The sequence below is a fragment of the Drosophila eugracilis genome, unplaced genomic scaffold (genome assembly GCF_018153835.1).
Source record: "Drosophila eugracilis isolate 14026-0451.02 unplaced genomic scaffold, ASM1815383v1 contig_2088, whole genome shotgun sequence".
Classification (NCBI taxonomy): domain Eukaryota; kingdom Metazoa; phylum Arthropoda; class Insecta; order Diptera; family Drosophilidae; genus Drosophila; species Drosophila eugracilis.
In genome coordinates, this window is record NW_024572964.1 from 4,121,328 (window position 1) to 4,134,726 (window position 13,399).

General features: G+C 41.5%; 1 protein-coding gene across 1 annotated transcript; it reads left to right on the forward strand.

Moving 5' to 3' along the window:
- Positions 1-9,326: 9,326 nt before the first annotated feature.
- LOC108107632 (MIT domain-containing protein 1) lies at positions 9,327-10,933 on the forward strand. The gene is made up of 3 exons (XM_017215202.2): positions 9,327-9,826; positions 10,248-10,453; positions 10,680-10,933. Exons 1-3 carry the CDS (start codon positions 9,461-9,463, stop codon positions 10,831-10,833), a joined length of 726 nt encoding a protein of 241 aa, XP_017070691.1. The 5' UTR covers positions 9,327-9,460; the 3' UTR covers positions 10,834-10,933.
- Positions 10,934-13,399: the final 2,466 nt, after the last annotated feature.

Here is a 13,399-nt window from a genome sequence, read left to right on the forward strand (position 1 = left end):
GCTACAGCCAAATGCGTTTGATTTCCATTGGTGGGTTTCCTGGTGTGGAAAAATCCTCGAGGATTCGCCGGAAAGCTTCCTCTGTCAGCTGCAGACTCTGGCAAATTCCATTCAGTGCAGTTTCACTTGTGCGAACCGTCGATACGGAAACTAAGTATTTTCCGCGGAAAAGTAATTGCAGTTACACATTTCTTTGGAACTGCCTTCGGTCGCTGATTTTATATTGAATTTTAGATAGCTGACTTGAGTGCCAGTGATTTCCAATGAAGAGTGTGAATTTAATTAACATTTTTCCAACCATCAAATTGTTTACTGGCATTCAACAATATTCATTTGAAGTTCACACCCACACGGCGTATGAGTAATTTATCCGGCCAGCTCATAACTAATTTGAATTCCAACAAATATTCCCATCATCAGAAACAACAATAAATACGTACTATTGTGTTATTTTCTTAGCTCTCAATAATATTATAATTCCATTTCATTCATCCCACTTTAACACTGAGATTATCTGCCATTTTTTAAGGCCTCGTGAGGCGTGCCCTACATCCTTGAAGGACCACCTCAAATCAAAGCCAAATTCAACTTTAAGTACATGCCAGCGATTCCCCAGGGGAATTGTGACACGTTCGGCGTTGGATATATGTTCGAGAACCCCTTCCGGCTATATGGCTGTGTTGTCAGCTAAATAAATTCCTGGCCCAAATGCGGCTGCCATAACTGCGCCTAACTGTGAGCCAAAAACAAGAAAGTAAACAATTTTCAAGCATAAACAGCCCCATGGACCATATAGCCCATACAGCCACCCCTCTCCCCAACCTAACCCCCAAAATGTTGTTGTTTGTTGCGCATATTTTCACATATCATAAGTTTTTATGCTTATTAAAAGCCAAAAGGAAAAAATTGAGCATAATTTATATGATTTGCCTATGGGGCAATAACAAGGCAAGAGAAAAACTCTGTTTATAGGCCGATCAATGGCTCGAAGGCGAGGTTGATTCTGTTTTGCACTGTGAGAAATTTTAGTTAGAATAGATCAGGTTGTGATATAGATTATATAAAGAACTATCAGATTTTTAACAAATATTTTAGATGGAAAGATTAACTTGATTTGACTTGCCTTTCTCTTAGGACTAAAACAGTAACTAGATCTTTATCAGGGCTTAAATGGGTAGTAAAATCAGTTAACTAAGCTATACTTTATCTGAATCGTATATATAACTTATAACTTATCAAGAAACTATGATTTTTGTCGCCAAAATAACCGAACTTTGAGCCACTCAAAGCTAATCAAGCCCAATTTGGATGGTCTAACACAAAATGCGGCTTGGGAAAATTCAAGTTAGATAAGTTGGACTCTAATTTAATCATTTTCCAGTTTTTTTTCTGTGTTCCATTTTGTTTTTGGGCTGGGCCATGCCACGCGAGCCGAGTCGAATCCGATGGTTTTAGTAGATTGTCCTCAGACGATGGCATATTTATACGGCTTAGAGATTGCCCAGTAGCACACATACGCGGCTGGAGGAGAGATAGTTTTCCGGAGGGCTGAGGAGGTTATGGGGATGTATGGAATGGTATGGGCTGGTTGGGCTGGGAAGACAGAGCAGCCCTTCGGGGCGATTCCATCATAGGCGGATGGCGGATAGCGGATGGCGACAACGGAATCAAAATAACCCCGCAACAGTTCTGGGGGAGGGAGAAAAAGAATAGAATGGTATGGGTTGATGGGTAGATGGGCAATGGAATCGTCGTGGCCGTTATCCAGCAAAACAATCAACAGCGCGCTTTTTAAGCCAAGCCAGATATATATTTTCTAATGCTTTTTTTCTGTAACTTTCCGCATTCACCCTTGTTCTTCACGCTTCGAGCGCTTTATGGTCGCTCGTCGTCCTGCGTCCTACGTCCCCCGCTCTTAGTATTTGGGGATTGGGTCTGGATATTTTGAGACTCAGCCTGGGATACTTTTCTGTTTCTCTGCCATTATTTGGGTTTGGGTTTTTTTTTTTTTGGTTTTTTGTTTTCGTCGCCGTCATGTGTCGGACCCAAGAGATGTATCTGTGTATCCACAAGTGTGCCAGATATACTCGACCGTTGTTGCGCGTGAATTGTAGGCTTGTTTACTATGCCCTTCAAATTATGCACTATCTCAATGGCAGCAGTGGGGGTGAAGAAGAGCCTGAAGATTGCATTAAGATAAATTTAACTGAATCAATTTGCTTAATAGCCAATTGAAGAGCGGGCAAAAAAACAAGAAAAAAAAAGCAAAAAACAACAGCAAGAACGCGGGCTAAATGAGCGGAATGGAGAACAAAAACAAAGTGAGTGTGTCTCCAGTTTTAGTGTCATTTATTTTAACGTTGATTTCTTCCTATCCATTTATTTACATTGCATACTTCCCAGCTCCATTCGGGCTTTTCCCCACCCCATTTTCCTCCATTTCCCCCATTTTGCCTCTTTTGGTAATGAAACGTCGTCCAGCTGGCTTAATGCGACTTCTCTCACTGGGAATGAGATACAAAACAACAAGAAGGAAACGGGGCAAAAAAAAAGAAGCAAAAACAACAGCGAAATGGAAAAGAAAAACCAACGAAAATTTATAAATCTACAAAGTGACGCTGAAATTACATAAGCCGCGCGTTATATAAGCCAAGGCGTGGGCGTTCACTCCGCCAATTCCTTTTTTTTTCCACAACCCTGGTCAATTTCAATTTAGCACCGAACACTGGACACAATTGCAGGTCTAACCCCATTAGAAAGATTTGAGGTTAGTCGGTGCGAAAGGGGGGTATATCGGTGGAGCCCTGCAAATGCCTGGCATTTAGAAGCGGATGTTCCGATTCGCATTTCGCAACGCAATGATAAACTCAGACGGTTCCGGCCCAACCACCTGACCTGGCTCGAATCCAGCGCCAAGAGTTGACGCTAATACGTTCTAAGGAAGAGCTACGACTTGTCGGGAATAATGGAAAATTCTCTGCGAATGAGATTTGTTACGTGGAAAGGTATATGAAATAGAGTTAAAAATAAAGTGGAATATAACCTATGCTAATCAGAAGGCATTAAGTTAGATGCCATTTGTTTTAAACAGTTCATAGATTTGAACTAAAATATCATTTCTGATAAAGGTTTAAAAACAATCTTTTGTATTTTTAACTTCTGATGCAATACCAATACTTTTCCCCTTCCTCGACTCGAGTTTTACTCATCACTATCAGATATATAGCCTCGCCAGTCGAAGTTTTCGTAATTTAACGGGCGTTACGCATATGTGAGGGCTAGGCCGGAATGGGGAAGGGCCTTACCATATAGCATGGAATATGTAGAGAGGGGGGAACTGAACTTGGAGGCCACCCGCCGCAAACTGATTTGCATGACAGCAAAAGGTGCGTAGGCGTGCACGCTCGGAACTTAACAGAATGGAAATTGTAGAGCGGGAAGTGGAAAGCGGAAAAAGCGGAAAAGCGAACTTATCGGCCATGGCAAATCTATTTGGCCTGGTCGGCGCTCTGACTTCTCCCGCGGTGGTAATTGCTGCGAAGCGCCCATTTTTCGCACGGATCGCTTACGCACATGTCCATAAAAATGGACAGAGATGGAGATAGCACGCTTGGGCATCGGGATTCGGAATCAGAATTGGAAGTGCTCGCCGCGGGGCAGCTAGACGAATAATGGAGTGGACTGTGGCATTCAACGTTTTAGCGTTTTTCGACCTGTGCAACTAATTATGGGGCGCGTAACGGATTTTAATTATCGCCCCTTGTGAGCGGGCCTCTGCTCAGCTGTTGCCGCTTTCTGGGCCCGGTTACGTCCTGTTCCTGTCCTGTCAGTCAGTAAGTCAGTGGTCCCCATCCTGATACGATTTGCCACTTAGAGAAAACAGTACTAGAATTGTGAGATTATAGAATATTGATACTTCGATATGAATAACTTATATATTCCATATCTATATGAAAAGTAAAAGGTAAAATGATCAGTTCTTGGAGACTTCCAAGTTATTAAGATCTTGTCTTGCTTTCTGAAGGAAATGTAAGTAGAAAATATCTAAACACAATATATATTTACATAGAATAAACCTCTTTATGGTAGCCTACTATTCTTTTTAGTGCGTGTATTTTTAGAAAAAATGAGTTTTTGAGTGTAGGCACGCCCTGAGCGACAGTTACAAACAGCCGGGCGGTGATGGGCCAAGTTGATGGGATATGGCTATATGGCTATATGGCGATGGCGGCAATCGATTGATTGTGGCCAAACACGCAGTGCCGGAGTTGGCCAGGATAAATCAAGCCCCTGACATTTTGTTGGCTAGGCTGGCGTGCGTGAGTTTCGTTAATGCACTAACGGAACCGAGAGAGCAGGAACACAAAACACAACCAGATACCAAAAACAGAAGGAGAAACACAAACCCAATCGAAAAGGCAACAGGGCCTCTGATATACTATACTATTCTATACTCTTCTACTACTACTATATATAAAAGCCGATATCCAATTCCCGAAACTCGAGCGACGCGTAATGGACTGAAATCCAATACAGAAATATGCATGACACAGACAAGCACACACTCAATACCAAATCTATATATATAGATTCGGGATATGGATTGAGGGACAGACACAGACTCCCACACAGATGTCAAGGAAATATGCGCCGTTTAGTCACAACTGTCAGTTTTCAATTGATTTGTCGATCCGATTGGGTGGGGCTTTTCGGGTGGTAGGGTATGGAACGGGGGACGTGGAGCGGCAAAGTTAGCTTCCATCAAAGCCAACAAAGCAAATGCGAAAACATTAAAGCCATTTTTGGCCTGCAACACAAACACGAAGAGCTATTGACTGTGTTCCTGAAAATGCTGAAACGGCCATAAATCTCTGTCTGGGGGAGTGAAAACTTTTGGTTTTATATTTAACGATGCTTAATAAACATCAGCTGCAGTAGTTACAGCATAAACTTTGATATTTAAACTATAAAACAGAGCAGTTAGAACAAAGCAGTTATCCCATTAATTTGATAGTTTCCATTATTGTTTTTTTAGAAGGCCCAAAGACAGCGCTGATCAAAAATGTGTAGAGAATTTTTATTCCTTTGTGTTTTATGAGTAATTATTTATGTTTTTATTTATGACTTTTAGCCTTATGAAAATTCACTTGTTTACCTTTTGTAATACAATTACTTAAGCTTCATTGGATGGCTTTAAAGTCATAAAAACATAAAGCTCATTCAACCGTGAGCTGGAACCCAAAAATGTATGCTAACCATCAAATTTATTCAGCATTTTAATATGATAATGTATTTTACAATGTGTTTATTTTTTTAAGCCAAACAAGCCTTAACTTTAAGCGACAAAGTTTATGCGAAATATATTTACATCGATTAAGTTTCTTTCGGGGTTATTGTTTCCTAGAAACTGCTTTCATCTTTTGATATATTTGCAAACCTTTGAAGTTCTTTAAGGGGATATATAAATATATATATTCTGCATGATTCTTGGAACACCTCCAATGTGGCACACAAATCTTAAACTATTTCAGCAATAGTGGGCTTCCGTAATATCCAGCCAGTTTCCATTTCAGTTGGCCATGCGCTGTTCCGGTTCGCCGGCAGAAACTTCAGCTTTCTGGTTTTTCTCGCCAGTCATGGAGCCACCGATTTTTGTACCGTCATTGTTAACATCATCAATTTGTGTGTGCTTAATAGGGAAACTGACGCACAACAAAAGCAGGCCAAAGTGGATGGGGTAGCCGATGGTGGATTGCTTTTGGCCAGGATCTAGAAGACCAAGTAGAAGTATGGAGCTGAAGGAGCTGGAGGAGCTGAAGGAGCCGTCGTGGAGAGAGCACCTCAAAGGCCAGGCCATATAAATTGAGTTGCTGCAGAGCAATAAAGCATCTCGAATTGTTTATTACATTTTTGCCACACAGGCGATAAATACGAGAAGTCATAATGTAGAGGAGTATGAGAAGAAGGCTATTGCTACGAAAATGGTTGAGGAAAAGTCAAGCGGGAGGCCAGCGGGAGCAGCGGGAAAATGAAGGCCCTGGGCCAGAAATCAAAACAATTGCACAGCTCAATTCAATCGCTCGAGTTGAGGGACATGTGGGCTGAAAAGCAGGAGGCGTGGCCACTTACCGCGCTGGCAAAGGGCGAAAAGTTCATGAGGTTATGATTTTGGCGACCCCTGACCCCCGGGTAAACAGTTACGATTGTGTTACAATTTGTTACATCTGTAAGAGTGTGTGATGAGCGGCAGCGGGGGGGTTTTCCTTTAAGGAACCCGAAGAGGGGGTAAAAAGCTCTCGAGGGACTTTTTAGCCAATATAAATTTTGATCCTTCTTGAAAAATGGAAGCAAACATAAATAGCATCAAGTGGAAAACTGAACGTTAACGAACGAACGTGCCAAGGGGCGGGGGTTAGGGAGGGCGTGGCTGGGGTAGCACGGCAGTGGCAAGGCTGCCCGAGATGGGCGGCAAGGGGCTGTTTTTGCAGAGGGTGACAGCGGCTGTGGCACATCGACGACATAAATGAGTGGCGGGCTGAGCGCACATTTAGCAGCAAACAAACAGATTCGCAAACACACTGAGAAAAAGCCATCGAAAGTCAAGGGTATGGCGCGCACTCGAAGCCAAGAAAAACATGTGTCAAAAGTGTTCAAGAAAGTTTAAATCCCTACACAGTAATTTCTTTTTTCCTTTCGATTGATTTGAAATTTTAATTGGTAATAATGTAAAGTCAAACAAAAGCGTTGAATGACTTTCATAAGAAAGCTTAATATGAGCATACGTTTGAGCATTGTCTTACGAGGTTTTAAGATGACATTACGCCATTACGTGTATTAAACGTAAGAAAACTTCAGAATGTGATTTGGTATATCCTAAATAATCGATATTTTAGTCGTAAGAATTTACATTCGGAACATCGTTATGACATAAAACGGTTATTTTAAGAAGATACAAGTCAAAAAAGTCGCTTTTCTGCAAGGTACAGATTTCACTTTCAAGAAAATAATCTCTTGATTAATTGATTAATCCTCTATTAGCTTCTCAAAATGTTCTCTCAGTGCACTGAACACACAGTTAGACTGACAAACACGCACTGCGAGTGTAGAATGTCGATGTGGATGTGTGTGGCGGTAAATGTGCCTGTGACTGTGACTGTGAAGGACACACAATGTGGGGAGCTGCTCCACATGTGTCTGTGCCAGTATAAGTGAGTCTGTGTCAGTATGTGTGTGTTTGTAATAAAAGCGATGAAAATGGCAGTAGCAACAACAAGAACAACAACAACAGCAATGACAGCAGAAAGGAAAACGAAATGGCAAAATAAATTGAAAGAGAAACAAATAAAAATCAACGAGAAAGGCTGCAAAAGTGGCGGAAAAATAGGAAGCCAAAAGGACGAAAGCAGCTAGCAAGCAAATATTGAGCGAAAAGGCAAAGGCACAGCACACACAGTTAAAGAAAAATAATCGTCGATAAAAAGCTGGCGCCAAGATACCCGTAATATGAGCTAAGCCAAGCTAACCACTGCCCCCTTGAAAGGAAGCGATGCCGATGCCGATTCCTATTCCGATTCCTTTACATCCATCCTCTAAGTCATCCCAACTTCGGAGAACTTAACCCACCCTGTTAGCCCCCAGGAACAGCCTGGTAACACCCCTGAAACCAGCAACCCTCCACTCACTCGACACTCGGACAAGTGGCTTGGCACATCACAGCGCATTATTGGGTGACATGTGGATATCCATGGCAGAGCTCTAGGCTCGCAGCTTTAGCCCACTTGAGTTTGTGTTTTACAAGATACAATTCCACTAATTCCAAACAAAAAGTTAGTCCTGCGTGGCACTCGAAGGAGCTCAACGCCTCCTCCATCATGTTGTCTTTAGCAAGGTCACTTTCACTTCAAGTTGTCTAATTTACAAATAAAAACAGTTTGTTCGGAGATTGGGAATTAATTTCCCATGTTGAATTTCCCCAGGCACTCAGGCTGCATTCCAGATTCAGCCCAGAAGTATGCAATGTTTTCTTAGGATCCTCAGTTTATAGTTCGACGAAACTATTTGAATCATTTGCATGAAACCAAGTCAGGAATTTTAATCGGCGATGGAAAATTACAAAGTTTTCAAGAAGAACATGGTATTAAAACATTCAACAAAATTTTTGTATATTTTCATACCTTTGATTTTCATTAAATATAATTTATACTAATACGTTTTGATAATCATTATTAATAAAAATTTTAAACAATTTTTTAAAAAATGAACCTTGAGGAGACTTCTAGTGAGAGGATTTTTTCCACAAATAAAACCTATTTATTTGCCACGCCAAATAAAGTTTTCATTTAAATTTCGTATATTTGATTTCACTTTCAATCGCTTTTCAAATTATGCTATATTTTTTTGACATTTCTCTTTATCGAACCCAAAACAAATTGCATAGCCAAATAGCACATCATCACACGCATGTATTAAGCCATATTTATTCGCAATTGGATGAGCTGGGTGGCGGGTTTTATGTCGAATCACCTAAAATGACTTTTCTTTCTGCTTAATACGCATTTAAAATGCGAAAAATTTAAGCCCGCAATGCGAACTATAAGCTGACGTCACGTTCCCGTTCACAGCTCCCAATGGCTTAAAATTTATGACATAAATAAAAATACGGACTTGGGATGGTCGGGAAAACCACTCAATCCTCCGCCCGCCACCCATTGAAAGCCAGAAAAAACCCCACCCAATAGTCGAAATTACACGAAACGTTTTCGGTTTTTTCCCTGGCTGACTACGATTGGATGGCCTGGCCAGAACAGACCAGTCCAGTTCAGTCCCTCATCCATAACCACATCCATTGGTCACCTGGCGGTTTGAGCCAGAAATGAAAACACAAATAAATTAATATTTGGCTTAGTGAAATTGAATTTGGCTCCGTGTTGGCATGTCTGACTGTTGGCTGGCGATAAAACGCTTTCGTTTTCGATTCCAGGTAATTGCTCGTAAGCGACACAGCCATAAAGGGATCGTCATCGGGCTACAGTGAAGTATGCAAATTTGGGACTTTTTTAATTTGCGCATGTTGCAATTGAAATGTTTGCCAGAGAAGAAATAATAAAAGTTACACAAACCGAGATGATTTTTTCAGCTTTAAGTTTTATTCACTTTTACAAAAGCACATTTGTAAATAACTGCCAGGAAAGCAGGGGTTCCCCTTATTATTTGATCTTTCTTTTATGATTATCTAGAAATTTAAAACTGAACGGTCAGTGAGTGGTAACGTTAAGTATATACCAACAGCTGGACTCTTTTTCAGAATTTTCACATCAGCGGGGTACGGTCACACAATCAGCTGAATGCGGTGTCTTTGTTTGTTTGTTGTCGGAATTAAATGTAAACGATCCTCGATAAACAAATAAATAGTGAGATATTACTATAATAAAGTACTTAAACTCCCCCCTGAGATGCCAAGATGAGCAACGCTTTAAAAGCCAAGGAACTACTCATACGCGCCGTGGAATGCGACCAAAATGCGCGGATTTTGGAGGCGCAAACACTATACACCGAAGGGATCGCTCAGTTAATGCAGTTCGTTAATGGAGAACCTGACGAGACGAAGAGGAAGGGATTCCTAGTCAGGATCAAGGAGTACATGGATCGAGCAGACGCCATAAAAGCGCGCGTAAATGGTAAACTCATGCTCGGCGAGGTGGTTTCTCATGTTTCCATCGATGAAAATGACACGGGCTTCGATTACGATCAGCTCTTCGGGAAGTATATGGATGACAAGACCGTCGAGATAATGCTTGAGGAGCCCTATATGACGCAGAATTATCAGGTATGAAAGATATGACTTATGGCGGGATTATAAAAAAAGCTTTAAGTATTAGAATGACCCTTGGGTTAACATATAATGAAGTTTAGCATGTGTGGCATATAAAAGACCTTGAAGAAAAGATAATATCAATAGCATGTGTGGCATATAATAAACGTTGAAGAAAAGATAATATGAATAAGAATAAGAGAGTTAATTACAACAAGTCATTGTATTACTTTCCAAGGCATGATCATATTGTTGTTAGAGCTATGCAAATTATATGCAAATACATGTAGATACCTTATGCATGGTCATGACCTCATCTAAAGTTATCAGTGCAAAAAATAACCTAAATATAATTAGAAATATGTCGAAGTTGATACATATTTTTTAAAATTATAACTACTTAAAAGTGTGTTAATAAAATATAATCCCTTTGCAGTATCAAAATCTTGTGAGATTCTTGGAGCTAGCTGCCACAAACTGCCCAAACCTTAAGTATTTTCGACTGATCACTAAGGAGTATCAGGATCCGAAGAACCCCGATCAACAAAGAACAAATCTTGGACAGATCAAAGCAGATTTGGAGCGGAGAGACATAACTGTCGCCATTAAATATGAAGACTCGCTGCACGATCGGAAAATCTAGTAAGTTTGCGTACGTCATCAATTATGTACAATAGGGTTACTCAATTCGGGTAACAAAATATTTCAAAAAATAATATTAAACATTAAGCAGGGTACTCAGAAAGTATATTTGAGAAACCCAAAAATAATAAAAATATTTCTCTAACTTTGCTATTATAAAATCGATCCACCCTACTGTAAACATATATATAAAATATCTTATCTGTTCTTTTTGTTTGCCTTGCAGCTTGAGCAATGGCTACATCATCAAGATTGGACGAGGTCTTCACTTTTACAAGGCCTCCAATCCCTTATATTCCATTGGCCTGGTCAACTACAAATTCCGAAAATGCCTCCAAACCGATGTGGATATTTGGCGCAATAGCAGCGCAGCATCCTGAAGTTCAGACAATGATATTTAGCTTTAAATGATGCAATGTTTCATACATTCTTTTGGAAATTCGTTTTTATAAAGATTTCTTTCAATTTCTGGAAAAACTAGCAAGGAAGTAGTCACCCACAATTGCAGATTTTGGCCAGCTATAAATCTGCAGACGCCAAGAAGACACCGAAACTAATATATGGACGTGGCCAAAGGGGCGTTCACCGTTCTCCGCTGTTCTCTGGTTCCGACGATGCCCTGCCAGAAAATGTTTAAAATTCATAACTTTCACGCCACTTACGGATGCGGAGGCAGCTGCACAGCTGGCGGGCCGTCCTGGCTGCTGTTTTGAATGCCGCTTGCCACTGAGGCAGCCAGCGGGTGGCCACTGCAGTTGCATAAAAGACAGAAGCGGAAGCTCCTGCTTTACTAGCTTCTGTCCGTGTCCTTAGGGCTCGCTTTAAGCCCGGTATTCAGCTCAATGAAGGTACAGTCGAACGTCTCTAAGTGGAAATTTTCCTACATATAGATAGCAATGCTTTACAGATGGTATCTCTATAGTTTGAAAGTCTCTTAAATATCATCAGCACTTTGACGAAACCTATTATTTCTACTGTTATGGAACCTTTGAACTCCAAAATTTGAAGTATCCACTTTAGTTAAAGCGAAGATACAAGCGATAGTCTAAAGAAATTCAAAGCTAAACTCATTACAAGGTATTTGGGTGTAACCAAAGTTAAAGTTAAAGAAGTTGGCCTGTGGAAAATGCTTGCCAGCAGACATGTGCGTGGATAATTAGAACTGCGACACAGTTGGCTGCACATCGGAATAGCAATTGGAGGAGAAGCCGATGTGCCACCTTCTCGTGTGTGCGGCGGAGTATATTTTCAATTTACTTGGTGCCATGCCAGGGATTTATCAACAGATGAAGGCAATTGTTACGCAAAGGCCCAAAATGCGGCGCGATGAGCCGGCCTAATAAATTGCACCAGAGCTAAAATGCTTTGCTCGCTTTTAAATTTTATGGCCCGTAAGAAGGCCGGAGAAGTAGAAGAGTCCCTGGCAGAGATGGCACCCAAACCACCCGGCAGGACCCACTGTAACCACCCCTAATTTTGGGTTTAAGCACGTCTAGAGGTCGGAGCCTGCGGGCGAGTATGGGTATGCTACGAAGCAGAGTAGAGTCAAGTGGAGTGGGGATTCCATTTGCCTAAGCTGGCTATTCATTCCCTGGATATTCTAAACAAGCAACAAGGAGATGCTTGGGGCCCAGGATGAACTTATTGAACAATTAGATGGTTCACTTATTTTAGATAAATCTATGAACTAGATGGATCCCGGGGCCTCACCGGCCAATGTTTGCCTACAAATAAGCCACTAACTGACTGAACAACAGACCCCCGGACTAAGCAGATTCCGGCTTCCCCTCGGCAAGCAACAGTTCCTTGATGGGTGCTCCATAGGCCACTGGTCCAGTGACTCTTTGGTCACAAGTGCACAAGCCCCAAGCGCTGCCTGCCAATTTGTGAGCAATGAATGCAGCAACGGCAACGGCAACGCAGGAAACTACAATACATAACCATGGAATTAGTTATAGTCCTCGGCCAGGACGAAGATGTAGTCCTGGTCGAGTGCGAGGACACAAAGGGCACAAAACCCACCACTCAATCTGAGGGAGAGGAAGCCGAGCAGACACTGCCTGGGGCAGACCAACAGCATAACTAATCCGAATATTTTACTCCCCTCCGCCGAAAAAGCTGAAGTCACTTTTTGTACCCGGTGTTTTCGGGGCGGAGTAAGGGTATGTCGAATTCGGGGACTTGTGGGTATGGGATCTGTTAAACAGGGTCCAACTTCCGGATATTTAATTGTAATCTATCTGACCACAGTGTTTTGTTATATTAAGATACACGTTTATTGTTAATAAAATCGAAGCCATATCACGAAATGCAATACGAGGTTATAGAGTTCTTGTTTTAGTAAAGTTTTTCGATTACCTAAAAAAGTAAAGAAAAACCTGTTACTGGGCACAGGAAAGTCGTAATACTGCAGCCAAGGAATCTCACTTGGCTATTACTAGGATGCGGAAAGGAAAAGGCAATAGATGGAGTCGCTGGAGGTCGGAGGGAAGGAGGTCGCGTTAAGCGGAATGTTTTAGGTTCAGAGCAGCACTTATGACATTACATTTTACGAGACCGTGTGAGTGAGTATGTGTGTGTGTGTGTGTGTGTGGATGGGTGGGTGTTTCTTTGAGTGAGTAAGCTCCTGCCTACATACGTGTGTGTTCTCTATTAATTTGCCATAGCATCCCTATGGCCTCCCCAAAAGCCCACCCCACTTAACACGATTGTCCTGGCTGGAAAGATTTGTGAAAGCGCCACGTAATTGACTTTGACTTTCACTATTGCCCTCCGCTCGTTTGCTTAAAATTATCATTGGGTTTTCGGGGATTGGTTTGGGAAATAAGGAAAACTAGGATTTCCATTGTGTACACATATACTTATGCCGATTTCCTATTAGATGCGTAACTTTGGTCGGCAGAAAAAAAAGGGTGGCGTCAACATTTTTTGCTTGTTTTTATTGCT

Coding starts and splice junctions, on each gene's coding strand:
- LOC108107632 (XM_017215202.2), top strand. CDS start 9,461: ATGAGCAACGCTTTAAAAGCCAAGGAACTACTCATACGCGCCGTGGAA. Junction 9,827..10,247: donor ATATGACGCAGAATTATCAG/GTATGAAAGATA, acceptor ATCCCTTTGCAG/TATCAAAATCTTGTGAGATT. Junction 10,454..10,679: donor CTGCACGATCGGAAAATCTA/GTAAGTTTGCGT, acceptor TTTGCCTTGCAG/CTTGAGCAATGGCTACATCA.